General features: G+C 42.1%; 2 protein-coding genes across 4 annotated transcripts in view; one reads left to right on the top strand and one right to left on the bottom strand.

Annotated features, from left to right (window-relative positions):
* Positions 1 to 26402, top strand: part of gpx3 (glutathione peroxidase 3) — a 103650-nt gene that overhangs the window by 15843 nt on the left and 61405 nt on the right. The window contains exons 3-5 of one of the 3 annotated variants that reach the window (XR_007936294.1): positions 1353 to 1470; positions 1866 to 1965; positions 14026 to 14781. The exons of 1 other annotated variant lie outside the window; for it this stretch is intronic. Coding sequence is in view for 1 of the 2 variants with exons in the window: in XM_028813228.2 (XP_028669061.1) it covers positions 1353 to 1470; positions 1866 to 1965; positions 14026 to 14229 (422 nt within the window). In the remaining variant the exon portion in view is untranslated. Of the gene's footprint in view, positions 1 to 1352; positions 1471 to 1865; positions 1966 to 14025; positions 14986 to 26402 lie in introns of those variants that run through there. One more of the 3 variants, XM_028813228.2, reaches the window with a different exon arrangement.
* The window catches only part of tnip1 (TNFAIP3 interacting protein 1), a 170295-nt gene continuing 165647 nt past the window's right edge, over positions 21755 to 26402 (bottom strand). The window contains exon 19 of the transcript XR_007936291.1: positions 21755 to 22196. The gene's annotated coding sequence lies outside the window, so the exon portion shown is untranslated. The remainder of the gene's footprint in view (positions 22197 to 26402) is intronic.

Below are 26402 nucleotides of genomic sequence, written 5' to 3'. Positions count from 1 at the left end.
CTGCTCTTGCCCTTCTTGTACAACATCACTGTCCAGTCAGCCCAGTCCAGTTTCTTGTTCTTGTGAACCCCGAGTTACTTTTAGCTCTGCACTACATCCATGTACTCCCTCTGAATGTTGACTTCTCTCAGAGATGTCTTGGCACCATCTCACCATTTTCTCTTTGGAAAAATGGTCCTGGCAGAAATGATCACCTATAGATGTTCAGTTCACCAAGGAGCATCATGTCTTTGATGTTCAAGTCAAAGTCCCTCGAGGACACTCACAACAAGAAAAGGAGAACATGCAGATGCATTCCATAACTGGACTGAAGAGCAGTAATGCAGCAATGCTATGGACCGTTATATAAACTGTATTGATTTCTTTTCCAGGAATTCTTCTCAAAATACATGAGTTTTTAATATCTATGTATGCACAATAATTTAGATAATAAATCCTTAATCCAACCACACTATATTTTTTAAAGCAAGAAAATACAACACTCTGTAATATCTATTCATCCATCTGTTTTCTGAATGTTCTTTTGGCCAAACATAATTGTGTGGAGTACAGTATTGAGCAGTGGACAGGATTGACCCTTAGACACAGCACAGCACTCCATCACTGCACCCACTCATATCAATTAGCCCAGCATGCAGGTCTTTGGGATGTGGGAATGAACTGGAATGCCGTGAAGCAAAGCCACCAAGACATCAGGAGAACTCACAAACGCCACATCGACAGTGAGCTGAGCTCGAGCCACTGGTAAACACTGTTCCAGCCTCTCACCTCCCTTTATCTTGTTTTAAAAATTGTACTTCCATCCAACCTTCTCTGAACCCATCAAATCCATTTCTCAGGGTTGTGACCATTAAACTGGGAGCAATGAAGGAAGGAACACTGGATGGGGTGCCAATCCATCACAAAGCACACTCACAACCACACCATAGATGTGCAAACTCCACGCAGCCTGTCACCAGGTCAGCTTCAAACCTGCCCTCCAGGACCTCTGAGGCTGAAGCGCTTATTGCTGTGCCACCTTATAGCTCTTAAGTAACAAACACAAGTTGAAAAATGCAATAACCTGGCACCCCATCTGAGATGCTCTGCTGAATTGCTGTCACTACTGCTGGGAGAGACAGGATAAACAGACCGTGAAAGGAGATGCGTTGAATCAAATCCATCCATCCTGTGACGTTATAGCCATGTAACCGTTAGTAACTGTGAATGATGATCTGACATGTTGCCACGGCAAATAACTTTCGATCTGTCTAGACGAAGTACCACAATGTTATAAATGCTGCTGTTCTAAGAAACGTTCAAGATTCCTTAATCTCACTGGCTTGTCTTTTGACATTTCTTATGTTTTAAAGAACTGAATGCACTACAGGAGGAGATGTCCCAGTATGGCTTTGCTATTCTGGGATTCCCTTCTAACCAATTTGGGCAGCTGGAACCTGGAAAAAATGAAGACATCTTACAAGGTTTAAAGTGAGTATTAAAAAAAAAAAACTGTCTTCTATTTCTTAAGCTCGATTTATGGCTTATCACATTTTTATTACCCTTTAAACACCTCTTAGCTAACTGGCATATGGCTAACTGCAGTTCTCAAGCCATTCTATTCACTTCCAGTTACATTTAGAGCTTGTTACAAAATCTTCCTTTTAAAGATCAAATTAGAATTTGTGAATCAAATTACAGATAATTATAATATTTTGCTCCATGGCCTTGCCTCCCTAGTGAATTTCAGACTGCTCAAGAGTCAGAAAAAAATCTCATACGTAAGCTTTCTAGATATAAAAATACAACTTGAGACATGTTTTATATTTTGCCTATCTTAATTTTGGACTGTGGAGAACCTTTGTGTCTTTTTTTGCTCCCTTCAGGTATGTCAAACCAGGAAAAGATTTTGTTCCAAATTTTCAACTTTTTCAAAAGGGATTGGTGAACGGAGAGAATGAGCAGAAAGTGTTTACATTCCTGAAGGTAAGCCGGCTTGCTATAAATTGCAAGCCATTGTTTTTCAAAAGTGTGAAGTACAGTGCCAAACGCTGCTGTGCTCTTTATTAACACTGAGTACTGTGGTTAATCAGATACGCAGGTCCAACATCCCCTATCTGCTCAAAATGCAGTTGTTTGCCACAAATTAAGTGATACTTTTGTACTCACCCTGATAGACCCCTAGATGGGACTGCACTTGGAGAAAGATTTCCTTTGTCTACCCTGAGATTCTGATGTCCCCTTGTCCCCAATTAAAAAGTATGTTCTAAATGTGTGCATCCTAATATGTACAATGCAGAGGAAGTGAAACTATAGTTTATACACTGATGTATAATTAATCATGTAGTAGTACTAACACTGTCATGGGCACAGAGTACAGCTGCTCCTGTTTCTGTGTCCTCTTATCTATCCTCATAGTAAGACAGTCCTGCTATCAACTGGTCAAGAGGTGCATACACATATCAGACACACCACTAGGGGGAACTGTTGTAATGTATCTAAAGGGCAGACTACTTTTCAAAATATGCTCTGCATTTAAGAATGTCTTCCACTGAGGGTCTTCAAATGTGGTTGTGGTGGGTCATAATGGTGGCTTACAGGGTCTTGTTCTTACCCAGTTCCTTCATTATCATCCCCTGATTTCACCTTTCCGAAGATGTCATTCAAATGATTTGTGGCCCAAAATAGTTTAGTAATTCTCACTTTTGTAGCTTTTTTCCCTTTCACTTCTTTCGACATATTTTATTATAAGAGATACTGCATGATGAACGCACACACCATATAAAATATTAATACTACAAAATCGCAGGCATTAATGGGTCCATGTTAGATAGTGAACTGCTGGCTCCTTTGTCCATTGCATCTTACTGTTATTTGACAGCTGGATAAAGCCGATGTTACATCGCTCATGGGGTATGTCAGATTTGCCAACCGCAGTCACTGATCTCATCGCCGGACCATTTCAACTTAATTGACTGAAAACTGCTCTCTGTGTCACATTTATCGACTGAATGTCGGCCTTGCAGCACAGTTGTGCTCACCCCTTCTTGTGATAGCCAGCGCTGTCCAAGATAAAAGGTACAGCAAGTTCTGCCACATTTTAACCCACTTTTTTTTATTGTGTTTTAGCATGGAAACCATGACACATAACAGAGACAAGTCTTTCTTCTGTCTGTGAGGTTCAGAACAAGTTTACTCCATACTGCTTATCGCTGCATTATATATTGCTCATGTAGTGCGTGAGAAGAAAAAAGAAATCTTTCTACTTTTCTGATTTCAACTAAATTAACCCAAAAGGGAATAGATTGTAAATAATGAAAGACAATCCCAGGACATGAGTTAAAAATATTGCCACAGCTAATCAAACTTTTGCATGAATGCTTTAACTCTCCTCACAAGTGCCTGAGCCCTTTCACACTTAGTAAAATAATACAGACAGTGATATTTTATTGACTTTCCTTAAAGCTTCATTTCTCTCACTAACTGCTTCCAAGCACTCCTCAGTCCACCAAGGTATTGCTTTCCCCCTGTTAACACCCTTCTTTTTGACGTTACTTCCAATGTAGTTTGGTGAATAAAGGAGGGACTTAAAAATAGTGAGAATTTTTTGCTGGAGGCTGAAAGGCCAATAATTCCAACACTTGCCGCTGGGTGCGTGAACTAGACTGCCCACTGCATCATTTCACCAAGCGGCATCCTTGAAGTGCTCAAGTGACTGTGTGACGCAGTGCGGAGAAAACGACCCGAATTGTGGCGATCAGGCGAGTGGCTTCTGCATCTCAACAACACACCATTGAGTGTGTAGCAGTTTCTCAAGAAAAACGGGATGACAATGGTTTCCCACTCCACCTACTCCCTGGACCTTGCATCCTGTGATTTTTTCTTATTTCCAAGAATGAGTATACCTTAAAGGACCTTAAAGGAAAGCATTTTCAGGATGTAGAGGACGTCAAGAAGCAAACAATGGAGGCACTGAATGCTATCACTTTGCAAGAGTTTCAGAACAGTTGTGAACAATGGAAAAAGCGGTCGGACAAGTGTATTGCGTCTCTGAGAGACTATTTTGAGGGTGATTAAATTTAGGAAATGCTCTGAGAAATTTACAATTTTTTTAAAAAATAATTCTCATTATTTTTGGGTCCCACCTCGTACATACTGCATACTTATATTGTCATGACATTGACAAGTTGCATCAGACTTGTTGTGATTCATCAACAGTATGAGCTGGCATTCCATTTTTAAAATGAGCAGCTTCAGAGTTAGCTGCAGGGATTCCCAGAAAAAAATGGCACACCTGCAAAGTCACCAAGAATTTCAACTGCAGTGTCAACAGAGCACTGTTCTTTTAAGAATCCATTGGCACTCAGCAACAGTCAACACCACGTGCTGCTACAATAAATATGTTTCCTATGGAGCTATGGTGAACCCTGTCCTAGTAGCCCTGGGTGTAAGGCTGGAATCAACCCTGGACAGAGGGCCACACATGGCTATTTTATAATCATTAAATAACAGGCACCTCTCTGAGGATGTAGAAAGAAAACTGGAGAACACCAATGAAAAAACAATCCAGGCACAGGAAGGACATGAAAACCCCACACTGAGTGACCAGACTTCGGTTTAATCTCAGTTGCCTTGAGCTGTGGGGAAGTATTGCTAACCATTATGCCACCATATACACTCACTGAGCAAATTATTAGGAACACCATAATAATACAGCATAGACCCTCAGTTTGCTCTCTTCTTCGTGGTATGGATTCCATGAAATTTGGAAACATTATTACGAGATTCAGGTTGACTTAATGGCATAGTGCAATTTCTGCTCTGAATCTCCCATTCTAGCACATCCCAAAAGTGTTTGATTGAATTCGGATCCTGTGACTGGGAATGCCACCGAGGAACACTCAACTCACCATCATCTTCATGAATCCAGTTTGAGATGACTATTGCTTTGTGTCATTATCATGCTGGAACCAGCCATTAGAAGAGGGATAAATTGTAGCCATGAAGGGATGCACACGGTCAACAACAATACTCAAATAGGCCGTGGCATTCAAACAATATTGACTGGTATTAAACTGGCTGAAAATGTGCCAAGAAAACATTCCCCAAAGTATTACACCCAACTCCCTCCGTGGCTGGGACTGTTGCTGCAGCACAAAGCACATTGGGTGCAAGGAATCATGCTATTGGCGCCAAATTTTGACCCCACCATCTATGTGTCTCAGCAGCAATCGAGACTCATCGGGCCAGACTATGTTTTTACAGTCTTGTTGAGCCTGTGCCCACTGCAGTCTCAGCTTTCTGTTCTTGTCTGACTATTGCCCTTCTGTCAGCTCAAAACAGTCTGGCCATTCTCTCCTGACCTCTCTCATCAACAAGGCGTTTCCATTTGTATAACTGCCCCTCAATGGATGTTTTTTTTTTTGTTTTCACCCCATTCAAAGTAAACTCGAGAGACTAAACCAGGGGTCACCAACCTTTTCAAAACTGAGAGCTGCTTCAAGGGTATGGAGTAATACGAAGAGCTAGTTGTTTGATACAAACTTCTTGAATAACATAAAGTTGCATGGTTCACCTTTAAAGATAATAGTTGTAAGAAAGTTTAATAAGGTCAGGTCCTCGACTGAAAGTGATTGCCTGTTCACGGCAGATTTTTCTTTCTGTCATATTGGTTTATCTTCAGCATGTTTGTTTGTTTATCGTTTCAGTTGGTTTTTTTCACGTTAATTCATCCATCCATTCTCTTCCGCTTATCCGAGGTCGGGTCATGGGGGCAGCAACTTGAGCAGAGATGCCCAGACTTCCCTCTCCCCGGCCACTTCTTCTAGCTCTTCCGGGAGAATCCCAAGGCGTTCCCAGGCCAGCCAAGAGACATAGTCCCTCCAGCGTGTCCTGGGTCTTCCCCTGGGCCTCCTCCCGGTTAGACGTGCCCGGAACACCACACCAGGGAGGCGTCCAGGAGGCATCCTGATCAGATGCCCAAGCCACCTCATCTGACTCCTTTCGATGCGGAGGAGCAGTGGCTCTACTCTGAGCCCCTCCCGGATGACTGAGCTTCTCACCCTGTCTTTAAGGGAAAGCCCAGACACCCTGCGGAGGAAACTCATTTCAGCCGCTTGTATTCGCGATATCGTTCTTTCGGTCACTACCCATAGCTCATGACCATAGGTGAGGGTAGGAACATAGATTGACTGGTAAATTGAGAGCTTCACCTTGCGGCTCAGCTCCTTTTTCACCACGACAGACCGATGCAGAACCCGCATTACTGCGGATGCCGCACCGATCCGCCTGTCGATCTCACGCTCCATTCTTCCCTCATTCGTGAACAAGGTCCCGAGATACTTGAACTCCTCCACTTGGGGCAGGATCTCGCTACCAACCCTGAGAGGGCACTCCACCCTTTTCCCGCTGAGGACCATGGTCTCGGATTTGGAGGAGCTGATTCCCATTATAGCCGCTTCACACTCAGCTGCGAACCGATCCAGAGAGAGCTGAAAATCACGGCCTGATGAAGCAAACAGAACAACATCATCTGCAAAAAGCAGTGACCCAATCCTGAGTGCACCAAACCGGACCCCTCAACGCCCTGGCTGCGCCTAGAAATTCTGTCCATAAAAGTTATGAACAGAATTGGTGACAAAGGGCAGCCCTGGCGGAGTCCAACTCTCACTGGAAACGGTTTTGACTTACTGCCGGCAATGCGGACCAAGCTCTGGCACCGATCGTACAGGGACCGAACAGCCCTTATCAGGGGGTCCGGTACTCCATACTCTCAGAGTACCCCCCACAGGATTCCCCGAGGGACACAGTCGAATGCCTTTTCCAAATCCACAACACACATGTAGACTGGTTGGGCGAACTCCCATGCACCCTCCAGGACTCTGCTAAGGGTGTAGAGCTGGTCCACTGTTCCACGACCAGGACAAAAACCACACTGTTCCTCCTGAATCCGAGGCTCAACTATCCGACAGACCATCCTCTCCAGAACCCCCAAATAGACTTTTCCAGGGAGGCTGAGGAGTGTGATCCCTCTGTAGTTGGAACACACCCTCCGGTCCCCTTTCTTAAAGAGGGGGACCACCACCCCAGTCTGCCAATCCAGAGGCACTGTCCCTGATGTTCATGCGATGTTGCAGAGACATGTCAACCAAGACAGCCCTACAACATCCAGAGCCTTGAGAAACTCCGGGCGTATCTCATCCACCCCCGGGGCCCTGCCACCAAGGAGTTTTTTGACCACCTCGGTGACCTCAGTCCCAGAGATGGGGGAGCCCACCTCCAAGTCCCAAGGCTCTGCTTCCTCATTGGAAGGTATGTTAGTGGGTTTGAGGAGGTCTTCGAAATACTCCCCCCACCGAACCACAACGTCCCGAGTCGAGGTCAGCAGTGCACCATCCCCACCATATACAGTGTTGACACTGCACTGCTTCCCTCTCCTGAGACGCTGGACGGTGGACCAGAATCTCCTAGAAGCCGTCCGAAATTCGTTCTCCATGGCCTCCCCAAACTCCTCCCACTCCCGAGTTTATGCCTCAGCAACCACCAAAGCCGCATTCCGCTTGGCCTGCCGGTACCTATCAGCTGCCTCCAGAGTCCCACAGGACAAAAAGGTCCTGTAGGACTCCTTCTTCAGCTTGACGGCATCCCTCACCGCCGGTGTCCACCAACGGGTTCGGGGAGTGACGCCACGACAGGCACCGACCACCTTACGGCCACAGCTCTGGTCAGCCGCCTCAACAATAGAGGCACGGAACGTGGCCCATTTGGATTCAATGTCCCCCACCTCCCTTGGGATGTGGTCAAAGTTCTGCCGGAGGTGGGAGTTGAAGCTACTTCTGACAGGGGGCTCTGCCAGACGTTCCCAGCAGACCCTCACAACACGTATGGGCCTACCAGGCCTGAAAGGCATCCTCCCCCACCATTGAAGCCAACTCACCACCTGGTGGTGATCAGTTGACAGCTCCACCCCTCTCTTCACCCGAGTGTCCAAGAAATGTGGCCGCAAGTCCAACGACACGACCACAAAGTCGATCATCGAACTGAGGCCTAGGGTGTCCTGGTGCCAAGTGCACATATGAACACCCCTATGCTTGAACATGGTGTTCGTTATGGACAATCCGTGACGAGCACAGAAGTCCAATAACAAAACACCACTCGGGTTCAGATTGGGGGGGCCATTCCTCCCAATCACGCCCTTCCAGATCTCACTGTCATTGCCCACATGAGCACTGAAGTCTCCCAGCAGTATGAGGGAGTCCCCAGAAGGTATGCCCTCTAGCACCCCCTCCAGGGACTCCAAAAAGGGTGGGTACTCCGAACTGCTGTTTGGTGCATACGCACAAACAACAGTTAGGACCCGTACCCCCACCCGAAGGCGGGGGGAGGCTACCCTCTCGTCCACCGGGGTAAACCCCAATGAACAGGCTCCAAGTCGGGGGGCAATAAGTATACCCACACCCGCTCGCCACCTCTCATGAGGGGCAACTCCAGAGTGGTACAGAGTTCAGCCCCTCTCAAGGAGATTGGTTCCAGAGTCCAAGCTGTGCGTCGAGGTGAGTCCGACTATATCTAGCCGGAACCTCTCGACTTCATGCACTAGCTCAGGCTCCTTCCCCTTCAGAGAGGTGACATTCCACGTCCCAAAAGCCAGCTTCTGTAGCCAAGGATCGGACTGCCAAGGTCCCCGTCTTCGGCCACTACCCAACTCACACTGCACCTGACCTCCTTGGCCCCTCCCATAGGTGGTGAGCCCATGGGAAGAGGGACCCACGTTGCCTCTTCGGGCTGTGCCCGGCCGAGCCCCATGGGTGCAGGCCTGGCCACCAAGCGCTCGCCATCGAGCCCCACCTCCAGGCCTGGCTCCAGAGGAGGGCCCCGGTGACCCGCGTCTGGGCAAGGAAAAACGCCGTCCAAAGTTTTCATTCATCATAGAAGGTTTGTTTAACCGCTCTTTGTCTCATCCCTCACCTAGGACCAGTTTGCCTTGGGTGGCCCTACCAGGGGCATAAAGCCCCGGACAACAGAGCTCCTAGGAGCATTGGGACACGCAAACTCCTCCACCACAATAAGGTGGCGGTTAAAGGAGGTTTTCATGTTAAAAAAATATAAAATACTGGAATTCAACAGTCTCATATCGCCAGTCATCTGACCATGACTCCTGCACTCGGCTTTCTGTTAGCTAAACCCTGCGAATTAGTGCATTTCCAGAGGTCCCTGACAACCCTCTTTTACAATAGTAATAACAACAATAATAATGAATATTCATATATCATGTCCCGTTTGTACTAAACACTACCTTTGTAGCATTTTTTGAACAAATCATGAACTCTGTCCCATGTTTGTACAAATTATGCTATGTAAGATTTTAAAAACATCAATTCTTTCACATTTTTAAATGAATCCTATCACATTTGTACTAATCACCAAATCTGTAGCATTTTAAACAAATCTTATCAGTTACACTTTTTGAACAAATTATTTTTTCACATTTTTGCACAATATTTGAGTTTAACATTGCCATGGTGTTTCAGTGGGAAGCCTGGCACTGCATGCTGTTCACCTGTGTACTGTAATATGGGGTATAATTTGACACTGCAACTATGAGTGAGTCTTGCAAATGTGCATCAGTAAGGCGTGTTCTGTGTTTGTTTTTGATTAAGTTCATATCCAAAAAAGGCTGACTCAGAGAGACAGGTTGTCCACAAGACACCAAAGGCTTGGTGCACATGGCCGGATTAAGGTGGGTGCTATTGATGCTGCAGCATTAGGCCCATTCCTGAAATAGGCCCAGATGAAAACAGATGAGAATTTTTCGGAAGCTGAACAGTTTTTCTTTGCTATATTAACCTCAAAATAATTCTTAGAATGAAATTTGGAGTCCGACTTTCGGACGCCTAGACACAGCGTTACTTATTATACAGTTACTATTTTCTTTGCGCTGTGACAGTTGATACAATTTGCTGCATTTATGCCTACTCAGAAACCGGTGAACGAATCAGCAGAGCTTACCATGTATAGGCTTTTGTCATCGTTGAATCTTTCTCAGACATTTCCAAACGTCGAGATTGGGTTGCACATCTATCTGTGCATGATGGTGTCCAATGCCTCCGGCGAGCGGAGATTCTCAAAGTTGTGAATTGTCAAAGGAAAGCTGCGATCCTCAATGGGGCAGGAAAGGCTAAGCATGCTGGCACTTATGAGCATTGAGCATGAGCTGCTGCGCAGCCTTTACTTTACTGACACTATTGAAGAATTCGCGCTTGCTAAGGCTCGAAAAACAGCAATATAAGTAAGCAGCACTAACGCAGTAGTTAGGGTGACAATATGCCTAGGTTAAATTGATCTGGTTTAGCCTTTTCTGCATTATGTGCACTTTTCAGACAATAATTGAATGTTGATGTTACATAGTTTGATGTTAATCTCGAGTTGTTATGATACTACGTCGTTATTATTATTCATGTTCAATAAAGGCTGGCTGGTTGCGTCGCAAGCAATTAAGGCTCCTTGGTCGGTCTGAGTGCGCATGTACGGTGAGTGTCGAATGCACATACAGTAATCCCTCGCTATATCGCGCTTCGCCCTTCGCGGCTTCACTCCATCGCGGATTTTATATGTAAGCATATTTAAATATATATCGCGGATTTTTCGCTGCTTCGCGGGTTTCTGCGGACAATGGGTCTTTTAATTTCTGGTACATGCTTCCTCAGTTGGTTTGCCCAGTTGATTTCATACAAGGGACGCTATTGGCAGATGGCTGAGAAGCTACCCAACTTACTTTTCTTTCTCTGTCTCTTGCGCTGACTATCTGTGATCCTGACGTAGGGGGTGTGAGCAGGGGGGCTGTTCGCACACCTAGACGATACGGACGCTCATCTAAAAATGCTGAAAGATTATCTTCACTTTGCTACCTTCTGTGTGCAGCTTTTAAGTATGCTGCACGGTGCTTCGCATACTTAAAAGCTCAAAGGGCACGTATTGATTTTTTTATCTGTCTCTCTCTCTCTCTGCTCCTGACGGAGGGGGTGTGAGCTGCCGCCTTCAACAGCTTTGTGCCGCGGTGCTTCGCATACTTAAAAGCAAACAGCACTATTGATTTATTTGCTCCTTTGAAGAGGAAGATATGTTTGCATTCTTTTAATTGTGAGACTGAACTGTCATCTCTGTCTTGTCATGGAGCACAGTTTAAACTTTTGAAAAAGAGACAAATGTTTGTTTGCAGTGTTTGAATAACGTTCCTGTCTCTCTACAACCTCCTGTGTTTCTGCGCAAATCTGTGACCCAAGCATGACAATATAAAAATAACCATATAAACATATGGTTTCTACTTCGCGGATTTTCTTATTTCGCGGGTGGCTCTGGAACGCAACCCCCGCGATGGAGGAGGGATTACTGTACATCAATCCCGAGAAAAAATAGGCCTTTTTTCCACTTCAGCATCAGGCCCAATTTCGTCTTAATCCGGCCCTGTTGATGTACCCTGATGGACTTTGAGGTGGAGGTCATTTTGCAACATTAAGATTTCAATCTCCACTTGTCCAGCATCCAAGTTGAACATTGCACTGCTCTTCTGCCCAGGTTTGTAGGTACCGAGTTTGTAACGGAAGTGTCAAGTGTTGACCTCGTCACCGCGAGGCAAAATATTTATTAAATCCAGAAACATCGTTATTAATTTTGAAAAGGGAACCCATTAACAACCAGTGCCGTTCACTAATAACATTTTTCTACTGGAATGACTGTTAATACCGGTTAAAAATAAATTAATGTACAATTAGAACTGCCGACATGAAAGTATTACCATACAGCCACACGTTTACTCACCCATCAGTATGATGAGAACTATGTTAAGGTGACCATCCGTCCCCGTTTTCCGGGGTCAGTCCCCTTTTTCGGACAACTGACCCCACTCAGAAACATGTCCCCGTTTTGTCCCCGGTTTAAAATTTCGTCCCCGGTTTCAGCTGGTTCACTTTTTTGAATGTATCTCATCACTACGATATTTTGAACTCGGCACACGTGTGCGGTGTTTTGACGGAGGTTATGCTTTACCGCATCCTGCAACTTTGGCGAGAAATCACATGATAAGCTTTCACTTTGTAGTCTACGCTCCTGTAGCTCCCCGGATTCGCCGAAAAAATTCTGGTCACCTCAACTATGTGCTCTCGGCTATCAGTCGCTTCATCAACTACAACATATATTTTCTTGCCACAAATCTTTCGAAGAATGGTGTCCATATGTTGTTCAAAGACATTTGGCAGATGAGTTTGACGAAGACTGCTCTCATTTTCTGGCAGCGTGCCTCCTTGTTTACAATGCTTAATAAAGAAAGGACGCATCATCGTCATTTTTTCGAGTGGTGTGTCTGACTTGCATGGCCACAAACTGGTGTCTTGCATTTGAGCATATTGTTACTTCCTCTGTTGTTACCTGAAGGGGAACACTTTTTGATTTTAATTTCTTCTTGTTCTTTAGATGGGTTTTAGATTTGACATGGTCATTGCAAGTATCTTGTCATTTCCAGTCTATGGTAGGCTATGCTGGCAAAACTTGCTGAAAAGTTGTTGTCCAGAGTCGTAAAAGTCTCCTGGATATTGTTGTGCCCTCAATTTTGCAGTTAAGCTCGTGTTTCTTAGTTTTTTTCTATGCAGTTAGGGTATCTGATCCTGCTCACTTTGACATTTCTGTCTCATGGTGCTGGCTAAATCGAGTACCTTTAACGAGAAAACATACTGGAAACATACGCACAAACAGAGGGCACGACAGGATTTCTATAAAGAATTGCCTTTGCTTCAAAAACAACAAACTAGAAAATACTATCTGAATGATAGAACTACAGATTATTCAATTGTTTAATTTATTGGGAAGTTTTGTAACAGTCACCCCTTCAGTCTCAAAATTATTTTCCGTTTTTAAATCTAAAATCCGTTTTTTTGCGTTAATTCCGTGATTCCGTCTGTGTTTTCCGCATCACGGAAATCATATGGCCCTAAAAATGGTAAGATTTCTTTCGCTTTTCTGCCAAGTTTTTCTTTATTTTTAGGGGGTAAACCCGAGTGTAACTCCCCATCGTTGCTGTGCCCGTTTGCTTGTCTCAGCGAAGAGTGAGATGGAGGTTTGTCTTGCGCGCGATATTGAACTTTGAGGCTTATGCCCAATCTACATCAATGCAAGTGTTATTTATTCAAAAAGAACAGCAAAACAATTAAATATAATTTTTAATCGGAGCTTCATGGTGTCTAGTGCTATTTTTAGAACATGGCCAGCAGGCAACTCAAGTGGTCCTTGCTGGCAGCCAGTCACCCGTGGGCACCATGTTGGCCACCCCTAGTCTAGACAGTTAGATGTGAACATTAGCTGAAGCTCCTGACCTGTAGCTGTATCATTTTATGCATTGTGCTGCTGCCGCCATGTGATTGGCTGTTTATGTAACTGCATGGATAAGTGGATTATTTGAAAATATTATTTTCTCTGAGTCTATGTATATGCATAAATTCTTTAAAGCTGTTTTGATAAAGTCAGGCACAAAATGGGATGCCATTCCACTGTTGGACAAAGTCCAGGTCAGAAATCAAAACCAGCTATTTGAGCCTGTGAGGCCGCAGCACTGGGCAAACAGAGGAACGGCCTTGTTCTTTACATTAATACATTCTTGTTTTCATGGTGCTGGACAGAACTGACTTGTTGCATGTTGGTTGGACAAGCAGTGTAGAATTTCACTGTACTTTGTATAATATATATGACAATCCAACTTGTAGTACTACTATTTGCTGCACCATGGTGCTGGCCTCACATCAAGTATTCCAGTTTTTACAGATACTTTGCAGCAGTGTCTTCTGCAGCTACTATAGAGGAGCTTTGCTTTTATTAAAGAAAAGAAAAGAAGATCTAGGCAAATTAAACCTTATGGCTTCTGTGTTTTAATTTAATTTCTGGTTGAATACTGTTCTTGGGTGCTGTTCTCAATGAATATATTTAAATAATTCAGTGACATATGCATTTCTATTTGCGTTACCACAAACCTTACTCATTGCTTTATTCTTCCATTTTCAGAGTGCCTGCCCACCTGCTGGGGACAACTTTGGGGACACAAAAAAGCTTTTCTGGGAGCCCCTAAGGATTAATGACATCAAGTGGAATTTTGAGAAATTTCTGGTTGGGCCTGATGGCAAGCCAGTTAAACGCTGGCACCCCAGAGTGAGCGTTAATGTGGTAAAGAAAGAAATTCAGCAGTACCTGAAAGGAATGGCACAGTAGAGAATGGATGAAATTTCATAGACTTCAAAAAATAAGATTACTTGCTAAATGAGAAATTGTGGTTTAAAGCCCGTCTGTGATGCCCAATTACAACTGGCAGGTGAAGATGGGACACAAAGTGCCACCCAGACAATTGTAATAACTGGCAGTTAATTGTTTATTTTATAATTAAGACTTCAGCTGTTCTTAAGCAAGAAGACTGTCATGAATGGGATGGAAGAAGTTCTTGATGACATGTAACAAATATAAAATATTGTACTTTCTGCAGATTACAATTAATCACATTAGCCCATTAACCAGAAATATAAAGCAACAATTTCTTATGCAGACTCATGATGGCTTACTCGTGTAAACATATTGCCAAATACAACACCCTCTGTAAACAGCATGAAAGGGACATTATAGTGACTGCACACATAGCAAATTATCCCTGGACTTAGGAAAAAAAAACATTTTACAGTCAGTAAGAAGTGAAACGTAAATATTGAAGTTTATGCCAATTTTGTTACTTTTATTGCGAGACCTGTTGACTGAGTGTTCAGAAGTGAAAGGGTGTAGATTTATGAAGGTCAGGTTTGAAAACAGTGAATCTGTGGAACCTGTCCGGAATCTCTAGGGAATAACGGGGGCTCTTTAGTGCATTCAGGCCTCCGGAGAGTCCAGCAGAGCCATTCACTCTTTTCCAACTTGTGTACTCAAACCTCAGTGTCATTTAGTTAGTATTTTACTAAAATCAAATAAATCATTTCAAATTCATTTTGCCTTTCTTTGTGTTATTTAATAAGAATAAATTATTGACAGGCACCAATGTCTGCTTTTTATTTGATATTACTCAATTCTCAGTTGTCTAAGCCAGTTATACATACATGGTTGTAATGGACCTGGAATGGTTGGAATCAATTCTGGACAAGATGCCAGTCCCTCACAATGTGAACTACCTTACATCAAGTATGGCAGGTGTGTGTATTTGGTATGAAAGCTGATCTTTTGGATTTTGATTCTTTGTCTGTAGAGATTTAACTCATGGAAGCACATTAAATAACTAAATTCCATCCATCCATTATCCAACCCGGGGGTCTGCTGGAGCCAATCCCAACCAACACAGGTTGCAAGGCAGGAAACAAACCCTGGGCAGGGCGCCAGCCCACCACAGCTAAATTCATATATTATTATTTATAAATTCATAGGGTCACTATTGTTATGTATACAGGGCACTGTGAAATTCATACATGTAGATTAGCACAGGCAAGTAACACATTGGTTAGTGATCAGAACAACCTTACCTAAAAACTTCAATCATCCTAACCTGAACTTTATAGCTTCCATGAAATATCTATCCATCCATACCTTTCCTAACATGTTTATCCTGTTCTGGGTCATGGAGGTTGAAGTTGATTCTTGGTAACATTTGGCATAGCAAGAACATGTCCATCGCAGAGCACACTCGCCCTCACACTGGGTTAATTTAGAGCCATCAATCAAACTAAAGAGCAATTCAATGCCCTAGTTTAGAGGAAATCAAAAATGAAATTAACTTTCATGAAGTGACCCAAAAACAACATAACTGTGGACAGAAAGCGTCAAACAGAAATGGCAGAAAATGAAGTTTTAGCAATGCTATTGAAGATCCAATAATACTTTTAGTCTGATTATGTGCTTTATTTGTTAAAGATTCTGTTTAAATATATATAAATATTAATTTCTACTCAAATTAAAAATATTTTTATATTTTAATGCTTCATCTGTGTTCTTTACACAATTCTCTTGTTAACATCACATGACCTATACATGTGATGCTATTCTGTTGATGTCAGGGGAAATGCTACAATAAGAATGTCATTGTTTGTATCTCTTACTGTTCATAGGAATCTTTGAAGAACTTTAGTGTTAGTTACTTTCATTTCAAGTAGGCCCTGAATTCCTTTTTTGTTCCTCGACTTGTGATTTTTTTTCTTGACCTTTTGTTTTGGCATCTCAATCCTTTTGCCAACTTGTTAACAACCTCCGCCTGCTTTTTTGGCCACAATTCCATTGTGCTCTACATCTCCTGGTTATTTTTCATCTCACAATGATAGAGACTGCTTGTTTCATTATATAAACCCATCCCCTTAAGTTATACTTTGGTTAATTTTATGGAAATAAAATATCTTGAGACCAAGATACTTGAACATTTAACAATGTGACGGTTTTGACTTTTCTTAAATGATCCCTATGCAGACAACATATAATACATCTAAATAAAACTAATAAAATGCATAATTAAAGGTGTCAATTTTCTTTTCAGTAGAAGGGAAATTGTATGGCAGGTGTGTGTATTTGGTATGAAAGCTGATCTTTTGGATTTTGATTCTTTGCCGGTAGAGACTTACCTCTTGAAAACACAAAGTAACTAAATTCAGATACTATTATTTAAAAATTCATAGGGTCACTATTGTTATGTATACAGGACAGTTGAACATTTAAGTATGTGATGGTTTTGACTTTTCTTAAATGATCCCTATGCAGACAACATATAGTACATCTAAATAAAACTAATAAAAATAAGAAATTAAAGGTGTCAATTTTATTTTTTAAATTGTCAATTTTGCACATTATTAATAAAGAAAAAACATTTTTGTCATGAAACACATTAGTTGTTGGTAAGTGCTAGTGAGAATTCACAGTAGAATATTTTAAACAGTTTACAATCCTAACTTTCCCAATATTCACTGCAGTAAACCCTCCTATTACATTTTCATAATCCAAATTATCTTATAGTTCCTTTTCTTTAATAGACACAACAGCCAATACTTTCTCTCTCTCATGTTCTTGTGAAGAAAAAAAGAAACACTGAAGTCCATTTTTCCTGAAGACTGGTGAAAATAAAAAGTGTCCCAACACAATTTAGAGTTTTCTGAGTGCACCAGGGTTGCCAATGAATATGACATGCATTACAGCACTGGGCCAGGAAAATGTCAAACCAAAATTAAAATGTGTAGTCTTTATGTTTTGAGTTATTGATCAGGCTTAATGACCCATACCAGTGGATATCTTTAAACATACGTAATCCTAATGTTGCTACAAACCTGAGTGAATAAACAGCTTACTTCAGCCTTGTCATAATCAGGCTAACAAAACCTACAGTAGATTTAAGACAATAGACAGAACAATAAAAGCTCTAAATAACAGCCTCCCTCTTATGAACAATATTTGGATTTAAGGATCACACAGAGTCTGTCCTATCAGCAAGAGAAGCAAGGAACGCATAGCTGTCGTTAATGGACTCAGCTAGAAGCCATGGACTCAAATGGTGCTCTCACTGTGCAAACACAGAATCTGAAATAAGAAATTTAGCTTATGAATTGCTTTCAATATTTTTTTAATATAATCCAGGGTCATAGTAAAAACAAAAGTACAGCATATCATTTTAGAATACTGTTAAAAAAGGAAAATCAAGGATTAATTTTAATAAAGTTCAGAAAAAAGAGGAAAGGTGCAGTGCCCCATTAGGCCTGCCTGTCCCCTCTTCAAAGAGTGGGGCAGAGGGCTGCAGCAACTTCCAACTGCCCTTACTAAAAGTTCTGGGTCACAAAAAAGCTAATCTACTGCAATAGACCAGACCAGACAGGAAAACGAAAACATCACTCCAAACCTTAAAGAGTGAAGCTATATGCAATGACAAAGACTGTTCCAGATTTGTAAGAATTGGCTAAGATAGCAGGATGCTTGGGGAAAGTAAACAAGATTGCTAACAGCTTGAACTGTAGACATTTAGTGACCTTGTTGGCTGCATAAGGACTGCTGAAAAGATACACTTTTGGTCATTACTTTACTGTATAAAAAAATGAAAAAGACAGAACATTAAAATTTAGAAATAATTTCTATGACCTTCTTATGGATTAAGTTTTCTTTTCATTTGCCAGAATGATATTCAAATGCATAAATTATATACAGATTATATATAACTAGCTGAAATACCTGGCTTTGCCCGGAAGGAAAATAAAGTGTTTTTTTTAATTGTTTGAGAAAAATATAATTTAAAAAAAAACACGACTTTAAAAAACCCTGCGTGGAGTTTGTATGTTCTCCCCGTGTCTGCATGGGTTTCCTCCGGGTGCTCTAATTTCCTCTCACGGTCCAAAGACATGCATGTAAGGTGCATTGGCGATCCTAAATTGTCTCCAGTGTGTGCTTGGTGTGTGTGTGTGTGTGTGTGCCCTGCGGTGGGCTGGCGCCCTGCCTGGGATTTGTTCCTGTCTTGCTCCCTGTGTTGGCTGGGATTGGCTCCAGCAGACCACATGATGATGTGTTATGATATACACTGTCACACATGTGCACATGGGAGGCAGCTAAAGGGCTCAAATGAGGGTAATTCCACACCAGACCAGGGGGTGGCGGAGTGTGCAAATCCTTTCTCTCTTTCCACTGCAGGCCAGTTATGGAACATTCCACCTGGTCACTTCCACTTCTGATGACATCACTTTACCTCCGTGAGTCAGTTCTGTTTTGGACTCAAATCTGTACACAACTGTACAATCAATTTATCAACTGGGTTCAAGCATACGGGAGGCTGCCCCAAACCTTTTTGTGGCTCTTTTGTCTTTGACAACACATTTTATAATAACAATTTTTAAAAAATCACTGGGCACAACTGGTGTAACTACTTAAACCACTTCTTAAAAAAGTAAAGCAACAAAATGGAAGAGTTGAGCATACACATGCTGGCAGACATTTTTGGTTAGAATTTAAAACTCTGATGGTTACTGCTGTCAATAATTCATAGAAATTAATGTTGATGCCTGAAATTGTTTATAGATAGATAGATAGATAGATAGATAGATAGATAGATAGATAGATAGATAGATAGATAGATAGATAGATAGATAGATAGATACTTTATTAATCCCAATGGGAAATTCACATTCTTCAGCAGCAGCATACTGATACAATAAATAATATTAAATTAAAGAATGATAATAATACAGGTGAAAAAAAACAGACAATAACTATGTATAATGTTAAATATTAACGTTTACCCCCCCTGGTGGAATTAAAGAGTCGCATAGTTTGGGGGAGGAACGATCTCCTCAATCTGTCTGTGGAGCAGGACAGTGACAGCAGTCTGTCGCTGAAGCTGCTCTTCTGTCTGGAGATGACATTATTTAGTGGATGCAGTGGATTCTCCATAATTGATAGGAGCCTGCTGAGCGCCCTTCGCTCTGCCACAGATGTTAAACTGTCCAGCTCCATGCCAACAATAGAGCCTGCCTTCCTCACCAGTTTGTCCAGGCGTGAGGCGTCTTTCCTCTTAATGTTGCCTCCCCAGCACACCACTGCGTAGAAGAGGGCGCTCGCCACAACTGTTTGATAGAACATCTGCAGCATCTTATTGCAGATGTTGAAGGAAGCCAGCCTTCTAAGGAAGTATAACCGGCTTTGTCCTTTCTTGCACAGCGCATCAATATTGGCAGTCCAGTCTAATTTATCATCCAGCTGCACTCCCAGATATTTATAGGTCTGCACCATCTGCACACAGTCACCTTTGATGATCACTGGGTCTATGAGGGGTCTGGGCCTCCTAAAATCCACCACCAGCTCCTTGGTTTTGCTGGTGTTCAGGTGTAGGTGGTTTGAGTCGGACCATTTAACAAAGTCATTGATTAGGTCCCTATACTCCTCCTCCAGCCCATTCCTGATACAGCCCACGATAGCAGTGTCATCAGCGAACTTTTGCACATGGCAGGACTCCGAGTTGTATTGGAAGTCCGATGTATATAGGCTGAACAGGACCGGAGAAAGTACAGTCCCTTGTGGCGCTCCTGTGTTGCTGACCACAATGTCAGACGTGCAGTTCCCAAGACGCACATACTGAGGTCTGTCTTTAAGATAGTCCACGATCCATGCCACTAGGTATGAATCTAATCCCATCTCTGTCAGCTTGTCCCTAAGGAGCAGAGGTTGGATTGTGTTGAAGGCGCTAGAGAAGTCTAGAAACATAATTCTTACAGCACCACTGCCTCTGTCCAAGTGAGAGAGGGATCGGTGTAGCATATAGATGATGGCATCTTCCGCTCCCACCTTCTCCTGATATGCAAACTGCAGAGGGTCAAGGGCGTGTTGAACCTGTGGCCTAAGGTGGTGAAGCAGCAGCCTCTCCATGGTCTTCATCACATGTGATGTCAGAGCAACAGGCCGAAAGTCATTCAGCTCACTAGGACGTGATACCTTTGGGACTGGGGTGATACAAGATGTTTTCCAAAGCCTCGGGACTCTCCCCTGTTCCAGGCTCAGGTTGAAGATGCGCTGTAGAGGACCCCCCAGCTCCGATGCACAGACCTTCAGCAGTCGTGGCGATACTCCATCTGGACCCGCTGCTTTGCTGGCACGAAGTCTCCTCAGCTCTCTGCTCACTTGCGCTGTTGTTATTATGGGTGGGGATGTTTTTCCTATGCTGGTATCAGCAGAAGGATGTGTGGAGGGTGCAGTACTCCGAGGTGAGAGTGAGAGTGGGTTAGGGTGGTCAAACCTGTTAAAAAAGTTGTTCATTTGGTTTGCTCTCTTCACGTCTCTCTCAATGGTGGTACCCCCGCTTCGAGCTGCAGCCAGTGATGATCTTCATCCCATCCCACACTTCCTTCATGCTGTTATTCTGCAACTTCTGCTCCATCTTTCTCCTGTACTGCTCCTTCGCCGCCCTGAGTTGGACTCGGAGTTCCTTCTGCACGCGCTTGAGCTCATGCTGATCACCGTCTTTAAAAGCCCTTTTCTTCTGATTCAAAAGGCCCTTGATGTTACTTGTAATCCATGGCTTGTTGTTAGCATAGCAGCGTACTGTTCTTACTGGAACTACAATGTCCATACAGAAGTTGATGTAATCAGTAGTGCAGTCAACAACTTCCTCAATGTTCTCATTATGAGATCCCTGCAGGATATCCCAGTCTGTAGTTCCAAAAAGTTCTCTCAGAGTATTCTCAGCCTCCGGGGTCCACTTCCTGAATGATCGTGTGGTTACAGGTAGGACTCTAACTTTTGGTTTATAGTGAGGCTGAAGCTGAACCAGGTTATGATCTCCTTTCCCAAGCGCAGGCAGCGGGGTGGCGCTGTATGCGTCTTTAACGTTTGCATACAGTAAATCAATAGTCTTATTTCCCCGGGTGTTACAGTCCACATACTGGGAGAATGCAGGCAATGTTTTGTCCAGCGTCACATGGTTAAAGTCTCCAGCGATTAGCACAAGCTAATAATATAATATAATATGTTATCAAAGTTTAACTGGATATAACATTCATAATGGTTCTTTCATAGTTATGCGATTCATTGCTATGATGTTCTAAGGTGGGGCACAGCGATTCTCTGCAGGCTGACAAAGGATACAGTTTTTTGTATTACTAATCTAAAGTAAACAGAGTTTCCACTAAATGTCAAAAGTACAAAAATACTTGACAGGATGTCTTACAGTTGGTTTTCAGGTGGATACACATTTCAGTTTTGTGGATTACTCTTTTTATAGAAAAAGAAAAACTCTAAGAGGACGAGAGACAAACTCTTATTTTTGCAGTATGTTTATTATATAATTAGGTAAGAGGAATAAAATGCATTATCAAATAAGCTTAGAATGCCATGTTTTAAAAACTATTCTTTTAAAATGAACATTTTTGCAACTCACCCATATTCACAAAATGCACTTTCAAATGCACTTCCAAATGTGAAGATATCAGTCACAAGCCTTCACAAACATTAATGTTGCACTCATGCACTGGGAGTAAATATTGATTAATGAAAACTGGCCTGACAGGAAAATGTAGTATTCAATTAAAGCCAAAATACCAAGTGCGTGGTTAATACAGAAGCGTTCTAGATGCAGCAATGTTTTGTTTTATAGTTGACCAAATTAAAAGCGTTTCATGTACAATTATATTTTAACTGGTCAATGAAATTGGATTAGTGGATATTCTAACTGAAAAAAGAAACATAAGAAAATGTAAAAACTAATATTTACTATAATTGGATTAGCAGTGAAAACTGGTCACTGATTAGGAAAAGGGTTAGAATGAAAATCCTGCAGCCACTGCAGCCCTCCAGGCCCGGAGTTCGATGCCCCTGCACTAGAGGATGTTATGAAGATGCCGCCTGGGTACCTCCCACAATTGAAGGGATTATGTCAGACACTTGGCTTGGGAACACCTACAGGAGGAGAACACATGGCTGGAAAAAGGACACCTGATCTGCACCACTCAGCTTCATCCCATCACAACCCTCAGCAAAGAAAGTTGTCTAAAAAAAAGTCAGTAAGTGGAGGAATGTAGGCACTGTAAATTTAGCAAAATAATTGTCAACTCTAAACTGGCCTAGCATGAATAAGTGTGGGCATGTGCCCAGCAATTTATTGGCACCATGTTCTCAGTTGGTTCTATCTTGTCCCTGAAACAACTAAAATCCAACCCCAATTCCAAAAAGTTGGGATGCTGTGTAAAATGTATATAAAAACAGAATGCAATGATTTGCAAATCTCATAAACCCATATGTTATTCACAATAGAACACAGAAAACATATCAAATGTTTAAACTGAGAAAATGTATAATTTTAATAAAAGAATAAGGTCATTTTGAATTTGATGGCAGCAACAGGTCTCAAAAAAGTTAGAACAGTGCCATGTTTACTACTGTGTAGCATCCCCTCTTCTTTTAACAACAGTCTGTAAATGTCTGGGAACTGAGGAGACCATTTGCTGGACTTTTGATAGAGGAATGTTCCCCCATTCTTGTCTGATATAGGATTCTAGCTGCTCAACAGTCCTGGGTCTTCTTTGTCATATTTTTCATTTCATGATGCACCAAATGTTTTCAGTTGGTGAAAGGCCTGGAATGCAGGAAAGTCAGTTCAACATCCGGTCTCTTCTACTACGAAGCCATACTGTTGTAATAGATGCTGTATTCACTTTAGCTTTGTCTTCTTGACATATGCAAGTCTTTCTCTGAAAAGGACGTCATCTGGATGGGAGCATATGTTGCTCTAAAACATGCATATACTTTTCCACATTGATGGTGCCTTTACAGATGTGCAAGGTGCTAAGTCCACAGACGTTAATGCGCCCCCATACCATCAGAGATGCAGGCTTTTTAACTGAGCACTGATAACAACCCGGATGGTCCCTCTCCTGTTTAGTACAGAGGATGCCTTGTCCAAGTTTTCCAAAAAGAATTTCAAATTTCAATTCGTCTGACCACAGAAAAGTTTTCCACTTTGCCTCAGTCCATGTTAAATGAGCTTTGGCCCAAAGAAGATGGTGGTGTTTCTGGATCATTTTAACATATGGCTTCTTCTTTGCATGACAGAGCTTTAACCTGCATGTGGATAGCACATCAAACTGTGTTCACATGCATTGATTTCTGAAAGTGTTCCTGAGCACATGCATTGATTTCCATGACAGAATCAGGCCTGGTTTTAATGCAGTGCCACCTGAGGACCTGAAGAACATGGACATCCAATATTGATTTTTGGCCTTGTCCGTTGTGCACAGAGATTTCTCCAGATTCTCAGAATCTTTTGATGATATTATGTACTGCAGATGATGAGATATTCAAAGTCTTCCCAATTTTACATTGAGAAACATTATTCTGTAATTGTTCCACAATTAGTAGATGCAGTTTTTTTGCAGATTGGTGAACCTCTGCCCATCTTTACTTCTGAGGGACCCTAAGATGCTCTTTTTATGTCCAATCATGTTACTGACCTGTTGCCAATTAACAAAATTAGCTACAAAATGTTCCTCCAGCTGTTTCTTTTTAGTACCACTTGCTTTTCCAGCCTTTTGTTGTCTCCATCCCAACTTTTTTGAGACGTGTTGCTGCCATCAAATTCAAAAAGAGCTAATATTTTTCATGAAATAGTAAAATGTTTCACTTTCAACATGTCATATGTTTTCTATGTTCTGTTGAGAATAAAATATGAGTTTATGGGATTTGCAAATCATTGCATTTTGTTTTTAATTATATTTTATACAGAGTCCCAACATTTTTTGGAATTGGGGTTATAGTCTGTAGCCACTGGAATCCTGAAATAGACTCAGCAGGTTTGATAATATATACAATAGGCTCAGTACAGTACTCTAGAGAGAATTATTGTTTCAAAAAATACATATTTTTATCTAGTCCCATCAACAATTTAGACAATTTGCTAATTAGATTGCAGGGCTCCATTCCCAGCAACACCAGCCACATGGCAGTAACTAGTCCTGGATGTTCCATCACTCCATTTCAGGACACACACTTGTATATTTATCTTGGGCAATTTATTTAATTTAAATGTTTTGGGTTGTAGAAGGAACCCTGAGCATCCAGAGAGCACCCAGAGAACAACCATATGGACCGGAGACGTTTCACCATTCAGTGGGACTACAAAATGTCAAAAAGGCAGTTAGGCTCATAAGATTCTATAAAAAGTATGCATTTGAATAGACCTCTGAGCTAACACCGCTCATCAGTTTTGTGCATAACAAGGCTACGTGCTTAGATCTAAACTCACATCTAGAAAGTGTTTTGCAAGTATGTTCAGAGGGTCATTATTGTCACAGGTGTAGGGCAGCTCATTTTATAACATCTATGTAAAATGTACTCTGTAAAATGAACTCTTGTTGAAGACAGCTTGTTCAAGTGACTGAAGGTATATTCACCTTGTCCGTCTGTCCATCCACTTTCTAAAATAAAATTACTGACAGTCCATGACAAGGTGCACTCTCATTTATTCAAACTGGGCCAATTTAAGTGCCACAATGCGGCCATCACTCCACTTACTTTACCGTCTTTTAAACACTACTATCTTCTCTTCTTTTCATCTCTTTCATTGTTTTCAATCTGCATGATAAAGTGGAGTTGAGCTTCTCATGCCTCTTAAAAAACTGAAAATGTAAAAGTATATTTGGAGGCACAGCACTGCTGCCTCAGAGCTCCATAGTCCTGGGCTTGACTCCTGACCTTGTCACCATTTATGTGAAATTTGTCTGCTGTGCCAATGTGTTGGGGTAATCTAGCATGCCTCCCACATGCCCAAGGCATGCATGTTAGTTTGATAGGCATCTCTGAACCAATTCCATATGACTTGCATTAGCATCTCCTGTGATGAAGTGGCGCCCAGTCCAGGATTGTTTACTAAATTGTGTCCAATTCTGTCCATATAGGCAGCAGATACCTGTGATATTCTGAAGAGTAATGGATAGCAGTAGAGTGTTGTACCGTGTTAGCCATCTTTTGATCCAGGAGAAAGTAGGGTGAAATGACACCTTTTATTAGCTAACTAAATAGATTACAAATGCAAGTTTTCGAGGCAGCTAAGGCCCCTTCATCAGGTAAGGTGTAACAAAGAAACTGAAAAATACTCTAGCTTATATTGGGACAGCAAAGTGATTTTTTTTTCCTTTCATATTAACAACCTTTTTCTTCAAATGTTAGCAAAATTAATAAACCTTAGATGAATTAACCCTGAAAGAAGAGAACAATAAACTAATAAAATGTAGAGATAAGATAACCATCACTAGAGAAAGTCCTGTAAGGTTTTTTTGAAGTTCATTGTCTGTAAGATAGGCCACTGATGTAGTTAGCTGGTCAATCAGTCTGTTAGTCCACATATCTGATCATAAAAATCTTGTCTCTATTCAGACCATTTTCTAGATTGTTGAATTTAAGCATAAGTTTGTATTCCTATTCTCTCCGCTCCTGTTGGGTCTTGAATTACCCATAAGCACAGTGACTCTCAGATCCTTTATGCTGTGTCCATTACTGTTAAAGTGTGCTGCCACCGGAAGATCAACACTGTTCTGATTAATATGAAATCTATGTGAGTTCATTTGCTGGCACAATGTCTGGCCAGTTTCCCCTACATACAGTCCAGTGTTGGGGCACCTTATGCACATGATTATGGGACGGAGTGGTGGCTCTGAGGCTAAGGATCTGCGCTGGTATCCAGAAGGTTGCCGGTTTGAATCCCTGTCACTGCCAAAAGAGATCCTGCTCTGCTGGGCCCTTGAATAAGACCCTTAACCTGCAATTGCTCCAGGGGCACTGTACAATGACTGACCCTGTGCTCTGACCCCAAGGGGTATGCGAAAACGAACAAATTCCTAATACAAGAAATTGTATAAGGTGAAATAAAAAACAAAAAAAAAAATAAAATCATTAGGTAGACCACATTAGCAGAT

Source organism: Erpetoichthys calabaricus, chromosome 11 (assembly GCF_900747795.2).
Source record: "Erpetoichthys calabaricus chromosome 11, fErpCal1.3, whole genome shotgun sequence".
Taxonomy (NCBI): Eukaryota; Metazoa; Chordata; class Cladistia; order Polypteriformes; family Polypteridae; genus Erpetoichthys; species Erpetoichthys calabaricus.
Note: the sequence above shows the minus strand (reverse complement) of the source record. Positions and strands in the feature narration are given on the sequence as shown.